Source organism: Lampetra planeri, chromosome 3, assembly GCF_965212315.1.
Source record: "Lampetra planeri chromosome 3, kcLamPlan1.2.h2, whole genome shotgun sequence".
Lineage (NCBI taxonomy): Eukaryota > Metazoa > Chordata > Hyperoartia > Petromyzontiformes > Petromyzontidae > Lampetra > Lampetra planeri.
This window is the reverse complement of record NC_136109.1, coordinates 13,320,103-13,337,713: the sequence shown is the minus strand read 5'-3', so window position 1 is coordinate 13,337,713 and position 17,611 is coordinate 13,320,103. Positions and strand designations below refer to the sequence as shown.

At 42.3% G+C, this 17,611-nt stretch overlaps 1 protein-coding gene across 10 annotated transcripts in view; it reads left to right on the top strand.

Annotated features, from left to right (window-relative positions):
• The window catches only part of LOC144738116 (uncharacterized), a 195,549-nt gene that overhangs the window by 31,438 nt on the left and 146,500 nt on the right, over positions 1 to 17,611 (top strand). For all 10 annotated transcript variants that reach the window (XM_078621146.1, XM_078621101.1, XM_078621057.1 and 7 more), the window contains exon 2: positions 15,894 to 15,951. In XM_078621146.1, coding sequence (XP_078477272.1) covers positions 15,909 to 15,951 — 43 coding nt within the window. In that variant the 5' untranslated portion in view covers positions 15,894 to 15,908. The remainder of the gene's footprint in view (positions 1 to 15,893; positions 15,952 to 17,611) is intronic.

The following is a 17,611-nucleotide window of genomic DNA, read 5'->3' as shown; positions in this document are numbered from 1 at the left end:
GTGGGTGAGTTGGGGGGAGTGGAGATGGGATAACGGGGAGCAGTTCACAGGGGGTCATGGAAATATCGATCTGCCAGCCCAGAACACGAAATAACATGTCAGTGTTTCTGTCACATGTCATCATATGTGTATATATATATCAAAAAAATACCACCATCGTCCATTTTCAATGCGTCATATATTTGATCTCATAAGCCTATGGCCCACAAACAATGGACATGACGGGTTCGCAAATGGTTGGACAAGATACAATTATTGCGCGAACATTTCATGGGATTATGTGGTTGGACAAGTTTTGCATATGATCAGAAATTACGTTGCATCTGATTATGAAATCAGTGAAGCGATCATAAAAAAGATAAACAGTAAAAAGTTTATATTAAAATTTCCTCACAAAAGTGTATTTTTTCACCATTATCATGGTTTCTTTCCCCAAAATGGTATGCGCACGGGTTATGTTGAAAATAGCAGCGGTCCAATGCTAAGGGCGAGGTGACACAGACCTATTTCATTTAAAGGTTATAAACCCTTGTTCATCATGACGTCCTTTTTACTTCTATGTCTCAACAGCGTGACGGAGATCGCGTGAGGTGAGGGTTCTGCCTTTGTCGTGAGGGTTGTGAGTTGACGCCGAGGAGGGGGGAGGAGGCGCCTCGGCCCCCCATGTTGAGTGACGTCAGCCGCTAATTATTATGAAAGGGGGGGGGGTGTCCATTTGGAGGATGGCACCGGCTCATGATTATTAATGAGGTGGGGGGGGGGGTCCATGTGGAGGACGTAACCTGTTCATGATTATTAATGAGGGGGGGGCTGGTCGACGTGGAGTGACGTCACAAGCGTTAAGGACAGACATTCCTGGATGATTGTAGTAGGTATGACGACGGCAATCAGTGGCCTCATTCAAAAGTTGTAGTTTTGAAGGAATGTAACTGACGTCATATTTATGGAGGAACCTCTGCTGAATATGCATGACAATACTCACTTAACAAATTGGGAATTGTCACCACAAGATCATCACGAGCGAATTGTTGTATTGCATGTGGCTATTTGGCCCAAAGGGATGCCCCATCTCAACAGAAAGGAATGTATTGGCTGCAGGCATTAGAAAGGCACAATCTCGTCACTTATTATCGACCCAACAGTAAAGGTCAGACTCACATATAATGTTTATGCTACAGGCAGGGAAAGGAGATATGTAATTCTATAATTATGAATAATTTTCGATTTGTGGCCCATGACATTGACTTACAGTAGCGTTCTCCGACATGCAACATCATGAGAACGTGGTCCTCCTCAAAAGTTATAAAGTTATGCGCGTGTTTCTTACCCAGATTAATTAACTCTCACGCAGTGCTGTCAAATAGTGAAGCTTTTATTACTCGATAGTATCAACCAAAGTTTGTCAGGCAATACTAGTCACGATACAAAAAGTGCATTATGTTGATGAACCACATTAAAGAGAAGACAACCTTTGAACATTATTTGGGGTTGAGTCTCCCTGACTGGGGTCCCCCTTTGGGAAAACAACCATTGTGCCAAGAGCTCTGTGTGAACTTTACATTGAGCACCGACAAAGCCACGTGTGTGCTTAACTGTTTATCAGAGCTACGTGTGAAAGAGCGCAGCACACTGCACGGCAGAGAAAGGGCCCTTTGACAGTGGGAATTATGACCATCGTCAGCCGCACGTTCTAAATGTCAGCCCTTTCCACACTCACCCAAGTCCGGCCATGCAAGGGATGTCTTTTTTCAAGTTTTTCCAGCCTGTTGACTGTTTTGGAATGTGAATAGTGAACAGCTGATGTCAAGCTGGACCACACTTATTCAACTGTAAATGCATAAAAATTCAGATGTCTTATACTTTCAAACAATAGTAAAAAAAACAGGACTTTCATAAAGTACTGTTTACTGTGCATTTTTCTTTAAAAACCTTTCCCTGTTAAGTGGGGGTGTTGAATTACATGACTGCAGAATAAAGAGGTTTGTAACCTGAGGATAAGAGAACAGATTTATTGCCCAGAGGCCTCCACATAATGGCTTGATATCTTGTTCTAAATTTACTTTCGCAATTTATAATGATGTAAGGGTATATAGTCCATGCCATTGAAGGTTACACAATGTAGTTTTATAGGTAAGATGTGTGCAGCCAATCACATGCTGCTTTTTGTAGATCACACAATTTAAGTTTGAAATCGTGATGCATATCATCGTAAATGTTGTACTTAATCTTCATCAGCTCTAGTTAATCTACTGCTGGATGAAAGCGTGGATAATATTGTACTATGTATACAATGTCAGCAGCCGTAGGGCTGTTGTCCGCATAAGAAGGTGCGGCAATATCAGTTATTGTATTTACTATGCTCAAATTGCTGTGCTCCGTACTCCATGAACTCGAACTGACCAGGGAAACTGTGGTCAAATAACCCTCACGACCTGCAAAATGGTTGTACATGTTGCCGTACAACATGTAGATTCCGTCTGAAGAATCAAACCTTGTCGAACTGGAGACACAATTGAGACAAACAAATTGGGACTCGCTGAGCTGAGAAGAAAAAGAGATAATTATATCAGTTTAAATAGTGGTAACCTTTAAACTATGGAGGAGTGGAAATATTAGTCTCCAGGAATCAAATAGAATTTAAGGCAGTGTTCTTCATTGCAGGGCCCGTGGAGAATTGGAGGTGCTGGAGAAAGCGTTGACTTCACAGAAATTTGTTGCAATAGAAACAGCATAAAAAAAATTCATCGGTAAAAAAGCATCAACAGAAATGAAAATCACATTGCTCATTATTATCATTATCAACATCATAATCTTCTGAATAATAATTTTGAGGGTTGGTTCCGGCTATTGCACTTAAAATGGTAATATTTAGAACCTCTGCAAGAACCAAACCCAAACTTGCACTGAAATGGGTACACAAGTACAGACAGACCAAACATCCACCAATGCATACAAATAAATCACAGAAATAGTCTTTGTTGACTTTATCTCAGGCCACAGACCTGTCAAGATAACCAGATTCCAGGACAACAGTCAGGGGAAAGATAAATCAAGTAAATGAAGTTCACTAATATATGCATTGTGTTTGAAACTGATTGGCCGAAACCAGAGACAACCTTCTTTAACTGCTCAATCCAAGCTATTAGTGTTTTGATATTTTCATTGTCTTTGTACTGTTCACGTTTTGGTGTTCTCTGGTTCAACACTGCTGAGAAAAGGCCATAAAGAAGGCCGCTTCTGGTGTTGGCCAATCAGTTAAAAAAACTATTAAAAAATTAATAATTATCAGAGAATATTTGTTTTATCACAAGCATGTGCGGTTAATGCAGACTTGATGCCTTGCAATGGGTGTCTATTTGCTGGCTTAAAGCTTTCGTGACTGCAGGAATTCATATTCTTTGGGTCTTTCGGTAAAGTCACGTAGATAGGTTCAAAGAAAATTATTTTAAAAAAACTACGACGTTTCGATTGCAACACAAGCGATCGTCATCAGGAAAAGGGGGTTAGCTTCTAAAGACAACTGCTTATAAAGGTTTGAAATGGTCGTAGCCCAAATGTCAGCAACCAATGCCAATGCAAGTGGTGGGCAGTGACCGTGGCGGTGGTGGGCTTTCCACCAATCAAAGGGCTGCCAGGCAAAAATTAGCATGTCAATGCAAGACCACCGAGCATCCTCCACGGCAAGTGCGCCAAGGTGACTTTGTTAATGTGAGAGATTAGCATGTTAATGGAAGGTCGCCGAACATCCTCCGCGGCGATCTTGTTATTTTCTTTGAACCTATCTACGTGACTTTCCCGAAAGACCCAAAGAATATGTCTATTTGCTGTTTTAATATCTTAACACCTGTATTATTGCAGGAGAGAGTTAGGTATATTATTTTTTCATCATTTCATTTTGCACCTGTGTTATCACATCATTGTAGGCTTTCTTTATGGAAACTGAAGTTTCCTCCGACAATGAAAATATTCATGTAAAAGTCTTTGGACTCAATGAGACTCTTTTGGATGAATAAATTACACCAACAGAAAACAATAACATCAGAAGCAACAAAAAGAATAGCATGACAATTTTCATCAGTGGCTTTATCACCATTGTCATCAATGATTTTTTGCGGTGGAGTTGAGCTTCTGGTGTTGGCCTGGAGTTCGCCTGCATGGTCGTCCTCTTATCTGCAGGCGTGAGATAGAACAGGGCGTCTCTTATCCTCATTTGCGGTATCACAATTTCGGGGGCGATGGGGCACGGAACCCCGGAAAATTAAAAGTTTTGCTGATTAACTCCGTTATCACTGGTCCTGACCCCAGATATTTGGCAGAGCAACCTGCGTCGCATGACGAAAAGGTGACAAAAACATTACCAAACGGGGCTTGGCCAACGTGTATGGGCGGGGGCGAGGCGTGATGTGACGATTTTTACGTTACAGGCTCGGTCAGACATGGGGGCAAATGACGATACACAATGCTATACGTAGGCTTTCACGACCAATGCTATTATTCATAATTTATTTATTTTGGGTTAGGTCTCCAGACGACATTGATCCATGCATTTATTTGTATGATAAACACAAACTAATATCTAGGCGAAATGGATGTCATTAATTTGAATCCAGATATGACAATTTGCATTTAATGGTAAAGCAAGGCCCTACTGGGGGTGGGAGACCAATCACGACCGAGATGTGATCATGTTCCACTGGCATATAGCTCCTGGTCACACAGTAAGTCCTCACTTAACGCGTGTTCTCGCAACGCGCTTTCGCTATAACGCGGTTCTTCTATTAGGGAACACTTTTTGCAAAATCCGGATCGCGCCGGTTATAACTCCTGTTATAATGCAATTTCTGAGCAGTCGAGGGCAAACTACTTTCTTGAGCTGAGTCGCTGAGCGGTGTGATACAGCACGTGGAATGATACAGTATGTATAATGAATGGTGTGTGCGTATATCGTATCTTGCCAAACTTTATCGTTGTATTGTTTATGGGGAAATTGTTCTTGCTTCACATATTTTTCGCTTAACGCAACACTTTTCAGGAAAGCATCTACAGCGTTAAACGAGGACTTACTCAATGACCATATGCAAGAAGAGAGTACAATAAACACCCCACACGTGCATTGTACAGTACGCACTGGCAGAGTGTCAGGGAGTGACTGGCAAAGTGTCAGGGAGTGTGGAATGCGGCATTCAAACAAGGCTTCAAGAGGCGTAGGAAGGCTGTGGAGGGTTGCGTACGGGATGGGAGCTTCCTTGGCAACCTGACAGAAGAGACTCAAAGGACTACCGCAAACGGTCGGCGCTGCGGTGGCATATACTACAGCCTGTTCTCCTATAATGCGGTAGTTATGTTCCTGAAGAAGATCGCGTTATGGAAAAATCGTGTTGTAATAAATAATATAGGTTAAAGCACAGTCTGCAATAACACGCAAGATGCGTATGCAGGCTGAGCAAAACTGAGGGGCCCGCGGGTAGCATCTAGAAGCATCCAGCAGCATCCCAGTGCCTTGCGTGATGCTACGCTGAGGCAGCCGTAACAATCGTGTTCAGCCTACTCGCGTGACATAGTTCTGTTCACTCAATTGCGTTATATCCAATTTGCATCCGCGTTATATATATTAAAAAACAGTTCCCTAATATATGAATCACGTCATATCCAATTTGCGTTATGAAAACACACGTTATAGGAGAACCAACTATACTCCCATGTCTGACTTAGTGGCAAGAGGCGGTCTAGGGGGATACTTACCCACTTTCCCCAGATAACCCCAGTTATTTAGATGAATTTGCCAAGTAACTTTGTTTTTCTATGGTCTCGACCCTGTATCTTTGGTAGAATTTGCCGAATAACTCCAATAACCATGGTGTGGACCCTGGCTATATTGATGGCTACGCACGCCCGGATATTTGGAAGAGAGAACTGGGTTTTGCCGATTCCGGATAAATTATTTATTGGATAATCGGTTGACTGAAAAAAATAAGTTTGACTGCACATTTCAGCCTGTCATTAGGGCTATGTTTTGACCTTCTTGCTGGTAGAACAACTCATTTAACAAGGAAAAAAGTATGCATGTAATGCCCAATGCAATCGTTTCCGGGTAACTCCGGAGACATTTGTACAGTAGCATTTATTCAAGCTGCCAGTCTTTAGACCAATCCTGACCATTGAATCTCATCAGTAGTCACGTCCATTAAATACTGATGTGTTTTCAGATATTGCTGAAAATAGCACTCCATATTGTAGGGCCCATTCAGCGCAAAATATTTAAATTGTCAAACTATGTATTGTATTGTTTGACATTGTGTTAATGTTTATCCTTTTGACAGTGCAGAATGATAATTGTTACAAACACCGGATGGGCCGCTAGTAGTCAATTAGAAGTGTTGGGAAATAATCTTGTTCGCATGTCTAATTAGGTAGAACAGTCCATGTAATTGGAATCCCTAACCTTGCTTTCTCCATGGAGTGATGAGACCAGTTCATATGTAGGGGTGAAATGGGTAGGAGCGGCACTGGACCGTAGATAGATGGCGACGGCGTGGGGATGCCTTCATCCAACCGTAGATAGACAATGGTAGATGGTGATGGACCTCGACTTCTACATTGAAGCTGTGACAATCGATGCAAACATGTAATTCTGTTCAGCGCATTTCAATCAGTCACGTATAGAGCATTTGTTTTGAGTCTATTTCTAGTACAGTATTGCAATGTCCAATATAGGTAGAGTATGCTGTGGACTTAGGGGCCGTCCATAAATGACGTCACGCACCTAGAGGGGGGGGTCAGACATTTGTGACGATGTGTGACGATGGGGGGGGGGGGTTTGAGAAATGTGACGTCACATCAAAATGCGCAACTATAAACAAATATAGACAACACGTTCTACTTAATTAAATATAGGTTTTAATCAATGATTTCTCCTACAAAACATCAGAGTGCAGCGCCACATTAAATACGCACTACAATGACAATAGTTTAAAGCGATTTGCAGCATGTTTTATTTTTATTGGGGGGGGGGGGGGGCAGAGCTTTGTGACGTCATATTTGAGGGGGGGTCTGACTTTTTGTGACGCCTTGTGACGAAGGGGAGGGGGGGTGAAAAATTGTCCAAAATCACGTGACGTCATTTATGGACGGCCCCTTATAGCTCATGTAATAGATAACTTAAAGTCCTTTGTCAATCCACTGCTGGATGAAATCCTGCCCCCCGTCATGTTGGTCATGGGAGTTGTTTGATGAAACTTCACCAGGCCGATCAGTGTGGGTTGACGATACATTAATTCCTTTAAATATTCCTTTCCCGAGGTTACGAATACTTTGGCGATACGGTACTGTACACCGTCCTGTATTTACTCTGAAGAGAGTTTGTTGTGGAGTTATTTGTGTTTTGTATTCTTGTGTTTTTTTGGAAATGATCAGGGGAGCCAAGGAAGGAGGCGTTCAGTTCCAGGGCCCCTTGTCAGATTCTATGAATTTGTGAACGCTGCTGAAAACCTCCCCAACCAATGTTTAGATGTACTAACAGTGACTTTGAAGTAAAGCGTGGGAGGCAGGAAGAAGAACCTTTCAGAGTGGCGATGCCAGACGTACGACAAACTCAGCCAACTCACACGATCGGTATGCTTCGCCTATCCTACGTTATTTGAATTACCGTGCTTAAAGATAGCGGAATGTGTGATAAAAACAAGAACACGTGTTTTTTTTTGTACATTACAAATAGTTTGTATTCCAAAAGACTACACAGTATGTTCAAATTAATGTACAGTGGGCATACCTGTCAACCCATACGGTTTAGCCATATTCTTGTACAGGGGGGTTGAGTTTTCAGGTCCATAAAGCATACAGCCGTTTCAATACGGGTAAAAACAATATTTTGTCTATTTGTGTTTCTCCCTTGTGGTGGGACTTTGTAGGATGAACGTTGAGATTTATAAGGGCACGGGGTGACCAATAAGGTCTGAATTGCTCTATAGTAAGGTAGGGCACGGATCAGGTGTTAACAGGTATGAGTGGGATACTTTTTGAGACTTCATAAAAACTGCTTTTGAGTTTTTTTTTATGACATTTAAACCGACGAGGTAAATTATGATGACTATTCTGGTTGTAGTCTTTTTCTTTCGTTTGGCCACTGATGTAGACGCAGAACAACAGCTACAATTTCACATTCAGGTGGTCAAGCCAGACAACCGCGTCAGGAGCAGCGGAGTGTATCGCTGCGATGTCTCCTTCGTATTTGTGGATCAGACATTTGTGTCGTTAACTGTTGTACGGTCCTGTTCTGGATGATCAAAGTCTATTTGTGCATCAGGTATCCGCATCTGCCATGGTTTGTGCAGTTGATGCGGCGGTTTAGGGTGGACCATGAGCTTCGTGGAAGATCAAACCCAGGGACAATCTGCGTTGGGTCTTTCACAAGGTGTTTGTGAGTTATTTGGGAACTGTACATGACCCCATACAGCAAATACGCAAAATAGGTATTTACTTACAGCTGTTAGAGCATTTACAACGATTAACCGGGTCATTAATAACTGATAAAGATGGCAAGTACAGTAATGCAGTTGTAAAGGTTAACCTGTTGAGGAAAATGTTAAATGTAGCCTTTCACTATGCCTATCGTGTCATCCAACCTCGTAGAAATGCCATTCTCGTGTTGCTACGGTAGCCTGAGTCAGGTACTGTACCCTATGTATTCATTGTAATTAGATTACAGTAGTAAAATGCTGTAATCGCCCATCTAGCTTGCACCAAAAATCAGTGATTGGTATCAATGTTGTCTTCGTAACGGTATTGTGATTCATATTGGCTTGATGGGATGGTTGCCTGCCGCCTATTTCATATTTAATCACTTTCCGCTGATGGAAATTTAATATTTTATGTAACGTTTATGACTGCACATTATTTATTCGTACAGACGTACTGAATTTGGGATCTCATTGTGAAAATTAATGAAATAAATACAGTACATAAAACACCTTGTTATAGTTAAGGGTTAAGGGGTCCAGCCCTGCAATGCTTGCTCACACCTCTGCTGGTGTAAGGGCCTCTAGTGAACATTTCTAGAGTTTGTCATATCTAGAGATATCAATAAAAAATACTCAAACCAAAAATGTGTATTTACTGCCAAAAAAACATGCTACACACTAAGAGTTGGTGTTGTGGATCAAATGCCAATGTTGGGTGGATGTTGGGTTGAAATAAGAGTTTGCCAGGGCAATGTGCTGTGGGACTGCAGTAGCGTGAGGACGTGGTGCTTTAAAGCCACGGAAGTGGCATTTTAAAGTCACTCAAAATACCGCGGTAACATGGTATGTGTGGTAGCATAACCCAGAAAACACCACTGTTGACATAGCGTTGAGACTGTATCAACAGTGAACGAGAGGGAGGTGGGACTATGGGGGGGTTTGTAGCAGGGAAGACAAAGGACCTCTGGAGCAGTGAACTGTCAAAATAGCAGACAGATAACATGCATGCAGCCAGAGTAACTCACCACACGAATATTGACTGTGTGCATGTATATACACAGGATATGTCATGTGAATGGTAGTGTGTGTGAGGGTGGAGGAGAACTTTATACCGGTAACCACGATGAAAACACCCATTTACGCTTGTGCTGGAGGCCTCGGGGAGGAGAGGCGTCTATGATGCCTCCAGGCAAAACCACATTTGGTGGAGCCAGACTCGACCCCTCCCCTTGGGGTTTATCAAGAAACACCAGGAAAACACTGAGGTTGGCCACGTGAATGTTCGAATGCTCACTGCGAGGAGAGGCTTCCATTCTTCTGTGGGGAGCTGGACCAATACCACTTGGACTTCTGTGGTATACAGGAGATCTGGTGGACTGGTTCTGGCTCCAGTCACCATGAGGGGTGGGCAGTTCTCCACTCGGGGTAGGAATCTGCCAAACAACAGGGAGGGGCACTTTTGAACAAAAGAAGGTGGTATGGGAGCGTGGAGGCGAGGGGTGGTAAGCTGAGTCCCAGGCTATTGTGGGCTCACCTTCCCATCAATGGGAGGAGAGGGATGGTGGTGGTGGCTTATGCCCCCACAGAACATCCGTGGAGGGATGCAGGCAAGGCGAACGAATCAGATGCCTTCTATGACCTCTTGTCCCAGGTCCTGGCTAAAGTGGCCCCAGGATAGAGTCATCCTCTTGGGTGACTTTAATGCCTGAGTGGGTCATGATGCAGACACCTGGTCTGGAGTGATTGGAAGGCACAGGCTAGATCAGCTCAATAACAACGGTTGAAGGCTGTTAGACTTCTGTGCAGCCCATGATTTTGTAATCACCAATACGCTGTTTTAGAATCGGTGCATTCTCACATCGTGGACGCATGCTGGGTCCAAGCAAGGACGTCTGCTGGACTATATAGTTACGAACAGCGAATGCCGACCACGTCTTTGACACCATCGCTAACAACTGGGATTGGCATTGTCCTTTCCTCCTGACGTCGAGGGGAAATGGGTGAGTTTCAAGACAGAAACTCATTCAACTGCTATGGCTGCATTGGGTAAGTAGTCCAGACCTACCCAGAATCCCTGGCTAACGGAGGTGTTCTGGCTAGTTGAAAGTAGGCAGCAGGCCCACTCCCACCATCTACAACATCCCACATCCAAGAACGAGGCTTACCACAGCCTATGCTGGGAGGTTCAGAGAGCCGTGTGGTGCTGCTAAGATGAGTGGTGGTCACGGGTTGCTAAGGTCATGGAAACTGCCTCAGTTGCACGCAATGATAAATCACTTTTAACAACATAAAAAAGTAACTTACAGCGCCACACCTATCACCATCCTTAAGGGAAAGAATGGTGATCTGATCTCTGACCTCAAAGAACAGGTTCGCAGGTTTGCTGAGCATTACTCTGAGGTCTTGGGGGAGGGGAAATACCTCAGCTCAAACTAAATCATAGGGTAAGGTGGGGTTGACCCTGCTGGTGCTGCTTGTGCCTCAAATATTAGTGGAAGTAGTCCTTGTAAGTGGTGCCATCCATTGTGGAAGTGCGAAGGATGATCCGGAGATTGAAACCATGTAAAGCGCCAGGGAGAAATGACCTCACAAGCGATCTACTGAGGAAGGGTGGCATTTGTGTGCAGACTGCCCTATTTGATATTAGGGACCGCACTGATTACAACAGCTCCCGGGGTTTCTCCCTCCTCAGTGTGCCGGAAAATGTCCTGGCAAGAATTATTCAACATCGCCTTGCAAGACATGCTGAGGAAAAGCAATAAAAATATCAATAATATTGTCTACATAATCAACACGATGTGTATACATAGCAAGATCGCCCTTAAACTTTTTTTACAATCACAACTGAAGCCACCATATAACTACAACCATTATAACAACTACCACCACATAACAGCAACCATGATATCCACATTATAACCACAGCTAAACCACAACGCAAGCAGCTGTCCTCAGGTGAAGAACAGGTCTGTCGGAAAGACAGACGTCGTCTGAGGACGGCTGCTTGCGTTGTGGTCGAAACGTCGTGAGAATTGTATTTTATTATGTTTTATTTTATGATTTCCCTTCTACGTGACTTTACCGAAAGAACCAAGAAGATGAATCCCTGCAGTCACGAAAGCTTCAAATCGAAATTGTTATACTATGTTCCAAGAGTGACTACAGTACTGTACTCAAATTAGGGCATCGTCATATGGTGCCCTCCCAACGTGGAGCGGAATGGCATCAGTGTTGCATTACTGTGCAGTGTACGTCAGCATTCAATTAGCTTTTAGATTCCTTATTTATGGACAGCTTGAATGTCACTGTTTTTTTTATATGATGTGAATAACTATACTGGACCAAGATTAAAAAAAAAAATTTAATGTATTGATAATCGTGAGGACACTTAATCTACACTTCAGCTTATGGATCACGTTTACTCTGATTTTGTGTTCTACTTTTCTTGACATGCTTTTTTAGTTTTATCTATTTGCTACATTGTAGCTGTTTTTTGTTTGTTTTTAACTCGGATCTCTCATGAAAGATGGTTTTGTCAATAGGCTCTTACGTGACTATGAATACTGTATGATCTCTAATGGTTATGAATGGATATTAGCAATTAGCCCAGCAGGTGGCACTTTAGTGTTAAGCGTGCACTCTTAGCCTGCCACGAAACGCGAATCAACTTGCACGCAGAGTGAAACAAACATTCGCTTTTGCTGTTCGTGTTTAGCACAGGTGCCTCTGGCCTACTTGAGGTTTCTGCGTGAAAGCCATACTTCTAATACTGCCGAATACAAACAATCCTTTACGGAAGATCGCTGAAGTTTATTGACCAACAACCCCCATCCCCCCCCCCCACTATCCTTCACAAAGGTTTGTCTGGCTTCTCTCACCGCTATTTCAATGGGTCAATATCGTCCAACGCAGATGACCAGCCAGCCAGGCAGGGAGGGCCTTTGCTATGGCTGCTGCCACGTGCCACGTTTTACCACTGATCCCACGTCAAGTCAAACTTGGAGGTGTTACGTTGTTTATATAGCATTAAATTTCGACTTAAAGCTTTCGTGACTGCAGGGATTCATCTTCTTGGTTCTTTCGGTAAAGTCACGTAGAATGGAAATAATTAAAGAATAAATATAAAACAAAATATAATAAAATAATATAATAAAATATATAGCATTGTTTTAGTAAGTTTTAGAGGGGGCTTGCTTTGGCCCGATTTTTTTTTATTTATGATAGATTTATACTTAAAATTTTGATCTGTATTGTATTATGATTGTTATGCACTTTTTGTACGCAGAATGGACGGGTTGTGCTTTTTCTGTAGGATTTTATTGTTTACTTATGTGATGTTTAGATTTGTGTACAATGAATTTTAGGTGTATCTTGTAATTGTATTGTTTGTTGCGGCTGAACCCAAATCAAGAGCCGAATGGCTCACAGGGTAAATCCTAATAAATGAAACTACCAAACTTCATAGACATAAAGGCAGTGTTGCTGTGCACAAACGTGACGTTAATCTATACGGTCTTAATTATATAAGGGTGTATTGCAGTGAACATGTTGTCATTATTACATTCGTGTGCCTTATGAGAGTTTTGCATTGTGGTATATGCATTGCATATTTCACCATCATTTATTGTCTAATGATAGTTGCTGTGTATGTGATCCAATTTAATTGACTGAGTTTTAAAAAGTGGTCTACTTATATCTGAGACATTTCCTGCATCTTGTCCATCAGTCACCACAACATTTACAATCTGAGTGTTGGATTTGCTCTCCAACACACCGGTGTGCTGTACTAGTAACGAATTGACATGTTCTGTTTATGTGACAAACCTTACTAATTCGCTGTGGCGGGTTTAACGACACATTTACGCGATATAACCCCCAAAAATACTTGTACTGTATTATGGATATTGGTCGCGAAAGCCTACGTGTTAAACAAACATATCGGGGCGACGTATACCGGAGACCCCCTGTACTCCCCTTTTCCCATTTGTACAAGAACATCTCATCTCGATTTAAAGCTTTTATTTTATTATGTTTTATTTTTATTATTTTATTACTTCCCTTCTACGTGACTTTACCGAAAGAACCAAGAAGAACATCTCATCTGTTAATATTCTTAATATTGTGCAATATATATCATAGATTCTGTCATTTTCCCACCTCATCTCTGTGCATATCCCACCTGAGATGAAGCCATCAGCTCGATTTTAAGTTACACAAATTGAATTCAAATTCAAGAACGTTACTGTTGCCCTTCCTACCACCCGCCGTGCCTGAGCTGAACTGGACGAGCCGATTGGTTGAGTGATCAGTGGGACGTTTGAATTGGCCAATCGGGGGATAGTGCCGAGGGAACAAAACGGAGCTTTTTGATTGGTTGGTGGTGACTGATGGACAATATGAAGATGTCTCGGATATGAGTAGATCCACTTTTAAAAACTCAGAAAATTTAATTGGATCACATATACAGTAACATATTATTGGTTCTTTCGGTAAAGTTACGTGACTTTACCGAAAGAACCAAGAATATGAATCCCTGCAGTCACGAAAGCCTTAAATCCAGAGGTGGGACAAAGTCATTGTTATGCAAGTCCAAGTCGAGTCGCAAGTCATCAAATTCATGACTCGAGTCTGACTCGAGTCCAAGTCACATGACTCGAGTCCACATCTCAGAGGTGGGACAAAGTCATTGTTATGCAAGTCGAGTCGCAAGTCATCAAATTCATGACTCGAGTCTGACTCGAGTCCAAGTCACATGACTCGAGTCCACACCTCTGCTTAAATCATTATAATTTGACACTAAATGATGGTGAAATATGTAATGCATATAGCAACAATGCAAAACTATGATCTACAATCCTGTAATGGTTCGTGGATCAGATGGTTTGTGTAGATGGAATATAATGGATTCAAAGCTATTCGATGCTTTGATCAACGTTGTAGATATCCTTCCCCCATCTCCTGTTAACTATGGGAGTGGCTTTGCTCAAGTATTCAGTGCCACTATTGATTGGTCTTTTTCACTAAGGTTGAACTTGATGCCACTATGCAGCATCAGCCCATTGCTTCTCAAATCTGCACTCTGCCCATTTGACCTTTAATTCTAGTGGCTGCTTGAACGCAGAGTAGTTGGGTGAGTGGATTCTATGGCTCAACCACCTATTGCCAAATGTATAACTCCACCTCCGAGTCATAAGACTGGCATTACAGTACAGTATACTGTAATCACATCATTGATGTAACACAAATATTTGAGTTCAGGGCCTATGGAATATATGGGGTTAGGGGAACCATGGCTGTGGTCAGACTCATCATATCTTAAGTTCCCTGTTTCTTCACTTAACACGAATACAATTGAGTACATTACACACTAATGTAATACAACGGAAATAAGCATTGATTTAACTTTACATACTTTTAATATTGAGGGTAGACGTCCATGAATATGATGACACCGATGCTGATGACAATGACAATGAGATGATGGGGGAAAGGGTGGTCAGAAGGACCCAGGGAGGGCTCGGCCCTTCCTCTTCCTCCGGGTCATCGATGACAGATGAGTGGGGCAGGCCAGGAGGCAGGCACAGAGGCACAACAAAACAAACGCAGCAGCTGATAAGCTACGCAGTGCGACGGAGGGCCCAGTGGTTCGGAGGAGAACCGTGGCCCCGCCAAATGTGTCAATGCGTGTTGGCGGCGCCGTGATTACACGTGGATACTCAACATTAACAGGTCGCGTTTGGTAAATTGGTATAAAGATAATGAACCGTGTGTACATGAATTATGCGGTTGACAAGGTCCACGGTTGGCGAGGGATTTGCTGTATTTTGCTTGTATTCAAAATGATAAACCACAAAAAATTGCCACGTACAATCATTGCTTCTTATGTCCACTACAGTAATTGGTTAGTTGTTTATTAAGATTCAGCCTTTTGCGTTCTACTAAAGTTTATCCTTAAAAAGTGTGCTAAGTACTTTAACTTACATGCAGATCACTGGTTGATGTGAAAGTTCAGTGTCAAAGAAATACTAGGACTAAAAACTAACTGTGGTGTAGTAGCTTTCAGTGCTCTAAGTCATCCAGAAATACCTCTTCACTTTAAGTAAGAACACATCCATGTGGTTTCTTTGCTGCCCATTGCTTTACACTGACACCCACGTTGATAGGCATCGGAAATAAAAAAAACTAGAACAAAATACTCCATCTGAACCAAAGCATGTCCATCACCAGTACAGTATATAAATCAAGTCATGTTTCAAAACACAAAGGATAACAGTTTTAACACGTAGGCTTTATTATGATTACAGTTTTGTCATTTGTTCAACTGTCCTTTTGGTCTGTTATTACAATCTTACAGTTTTATGTGTTTTACTTGGGCTATTTTTTTAATAGTAAGACGTGTTTTCTTTCCTCCCTCTGTATGATGTGTTCCTTAAACAGCAAGAAGCTGATGCCATGGACTCACGTTCGACAGAAACAAGCCCGAGCCAAGACCCAGGTGGGTGCGGTGCTATGCGTGCTGCGTGTGTGTCCACGCCTGCCGTGGTTCTTTCTGCCTGCCTGCACTTTTGTGCCATTAAGAACTGTTGGAGGGAGTCTAAATTTCCAGTCCAGACCTGCATAGCTGGGTGGCTGTAAAAAGCTGGTCATTACCCTGCTAGCCACTGAACCAGTTTGAACTGGGTGTAATGATTCCTCCAACAGCAAACGGACGGCACAGGAAAATATGTGCAAGGAGAAATAAATAACCTGAGATTCGCGGATGACATAGGTCTGATGGAAGAAAGCTGCGCAGTACTGCAGGAAAAGTGTTTGTATGCTGAATAAGTCAGGAAAGGATGCAGGGCTGAGGATTAACGTGGAAAAGACAAAGACGATGGTGTTCGGAAGGGAGGACATTGAGAAAGACGTAATGATAGAAAGCAATATTGTGCATTTCAAAGGAATTTGTATACTTGAGAAGTCTACTGACATAGGTCAACGACTGCTCGGAAGACATAAGAGCGAGGATCGCAAAGGTTAAAAGGTGTAATGGTAGCATTCAATAACATCTGGATAAGCAAGCAAATCAACTACAAGACCAAACTGAACATTTTAAGAACGTGTGTTCAGTACAACTTTGTATGCCTGCGAGACTTAGACATTTAAAAAGACTGACGGAGATAAGATATTTGCACTAGAAATGTATTGCTACAGATAGATACTGCATCTAAGCTGGAACCAAAGATTGACCAAGGTAGCAGTAAGAAAAAGGTTTCACATAGAGGAAGACCTGATGCAGGCAGTGATGAGAAGGAAACTGGCACTATTTGAACACATGTAGGATGGACAACAGGAACATTTAAAGCGTGTTTGGAGAAATGGAAGGAACCAAGAAGAGAATGGCTTGACGACTCAAGAGATTGGTGCCAGAACGATGTGCACCACTTGAGCATATTGGCACAACACAAAGGGGAAGTGGAAACAAATGACGAATTGTGCAGTGGACACCTATGGGCTGGCTGCCCGTGGATCGTGATGATGATGTAATGATTCCTCAAACTAACCCTTTCCCGTTCTGAGACATCTGTAAGCTGCAAGGTGGGTCCTGTACACCTCTGAATCTCGGAACATGCAAGTGGCTCAGCGTAAATTTTATTTAGAGAGGCATAGCGCCGTTGTTTTAAAAGACATTGTTCTCACCGCAGAGAACTGTAGCGACAAGACCGCATGGCCTTATGGGAGCCTCGGTACCGATAACGTTATTTTATTTTTTCTTCCAGATTCGTTTCGATGACGTATGCGTAATCGGAACGGGAAAGGGTTAATCATTGTTTTAGGGTTTAATTTTTAGGATTTAAGCATACCATCTTTGTAAATTGTATATTAAAGTGCATTTAAGATTATTTGCAAGTGGCCTCTGTTTTCTGTACGATGGTCAAATTTGCCAATTGTGGCTCTAAAATGAATGAATGAAAACTGTTGGCTTACAACCACATACGTTTCTGTAAAATCATTAACATGTTTACTGGCTTCATCGAGCATGAGATACAATTTGAAATATACACCATTCAAATATAGAACATTGCATTTTAATTAATAATATTTCCAAATTGACCTTTTTGCCAGTATCAAACGGTGTTAGACCAGAGGACGCCGAAAGCTGTCTCTGGTGTGGA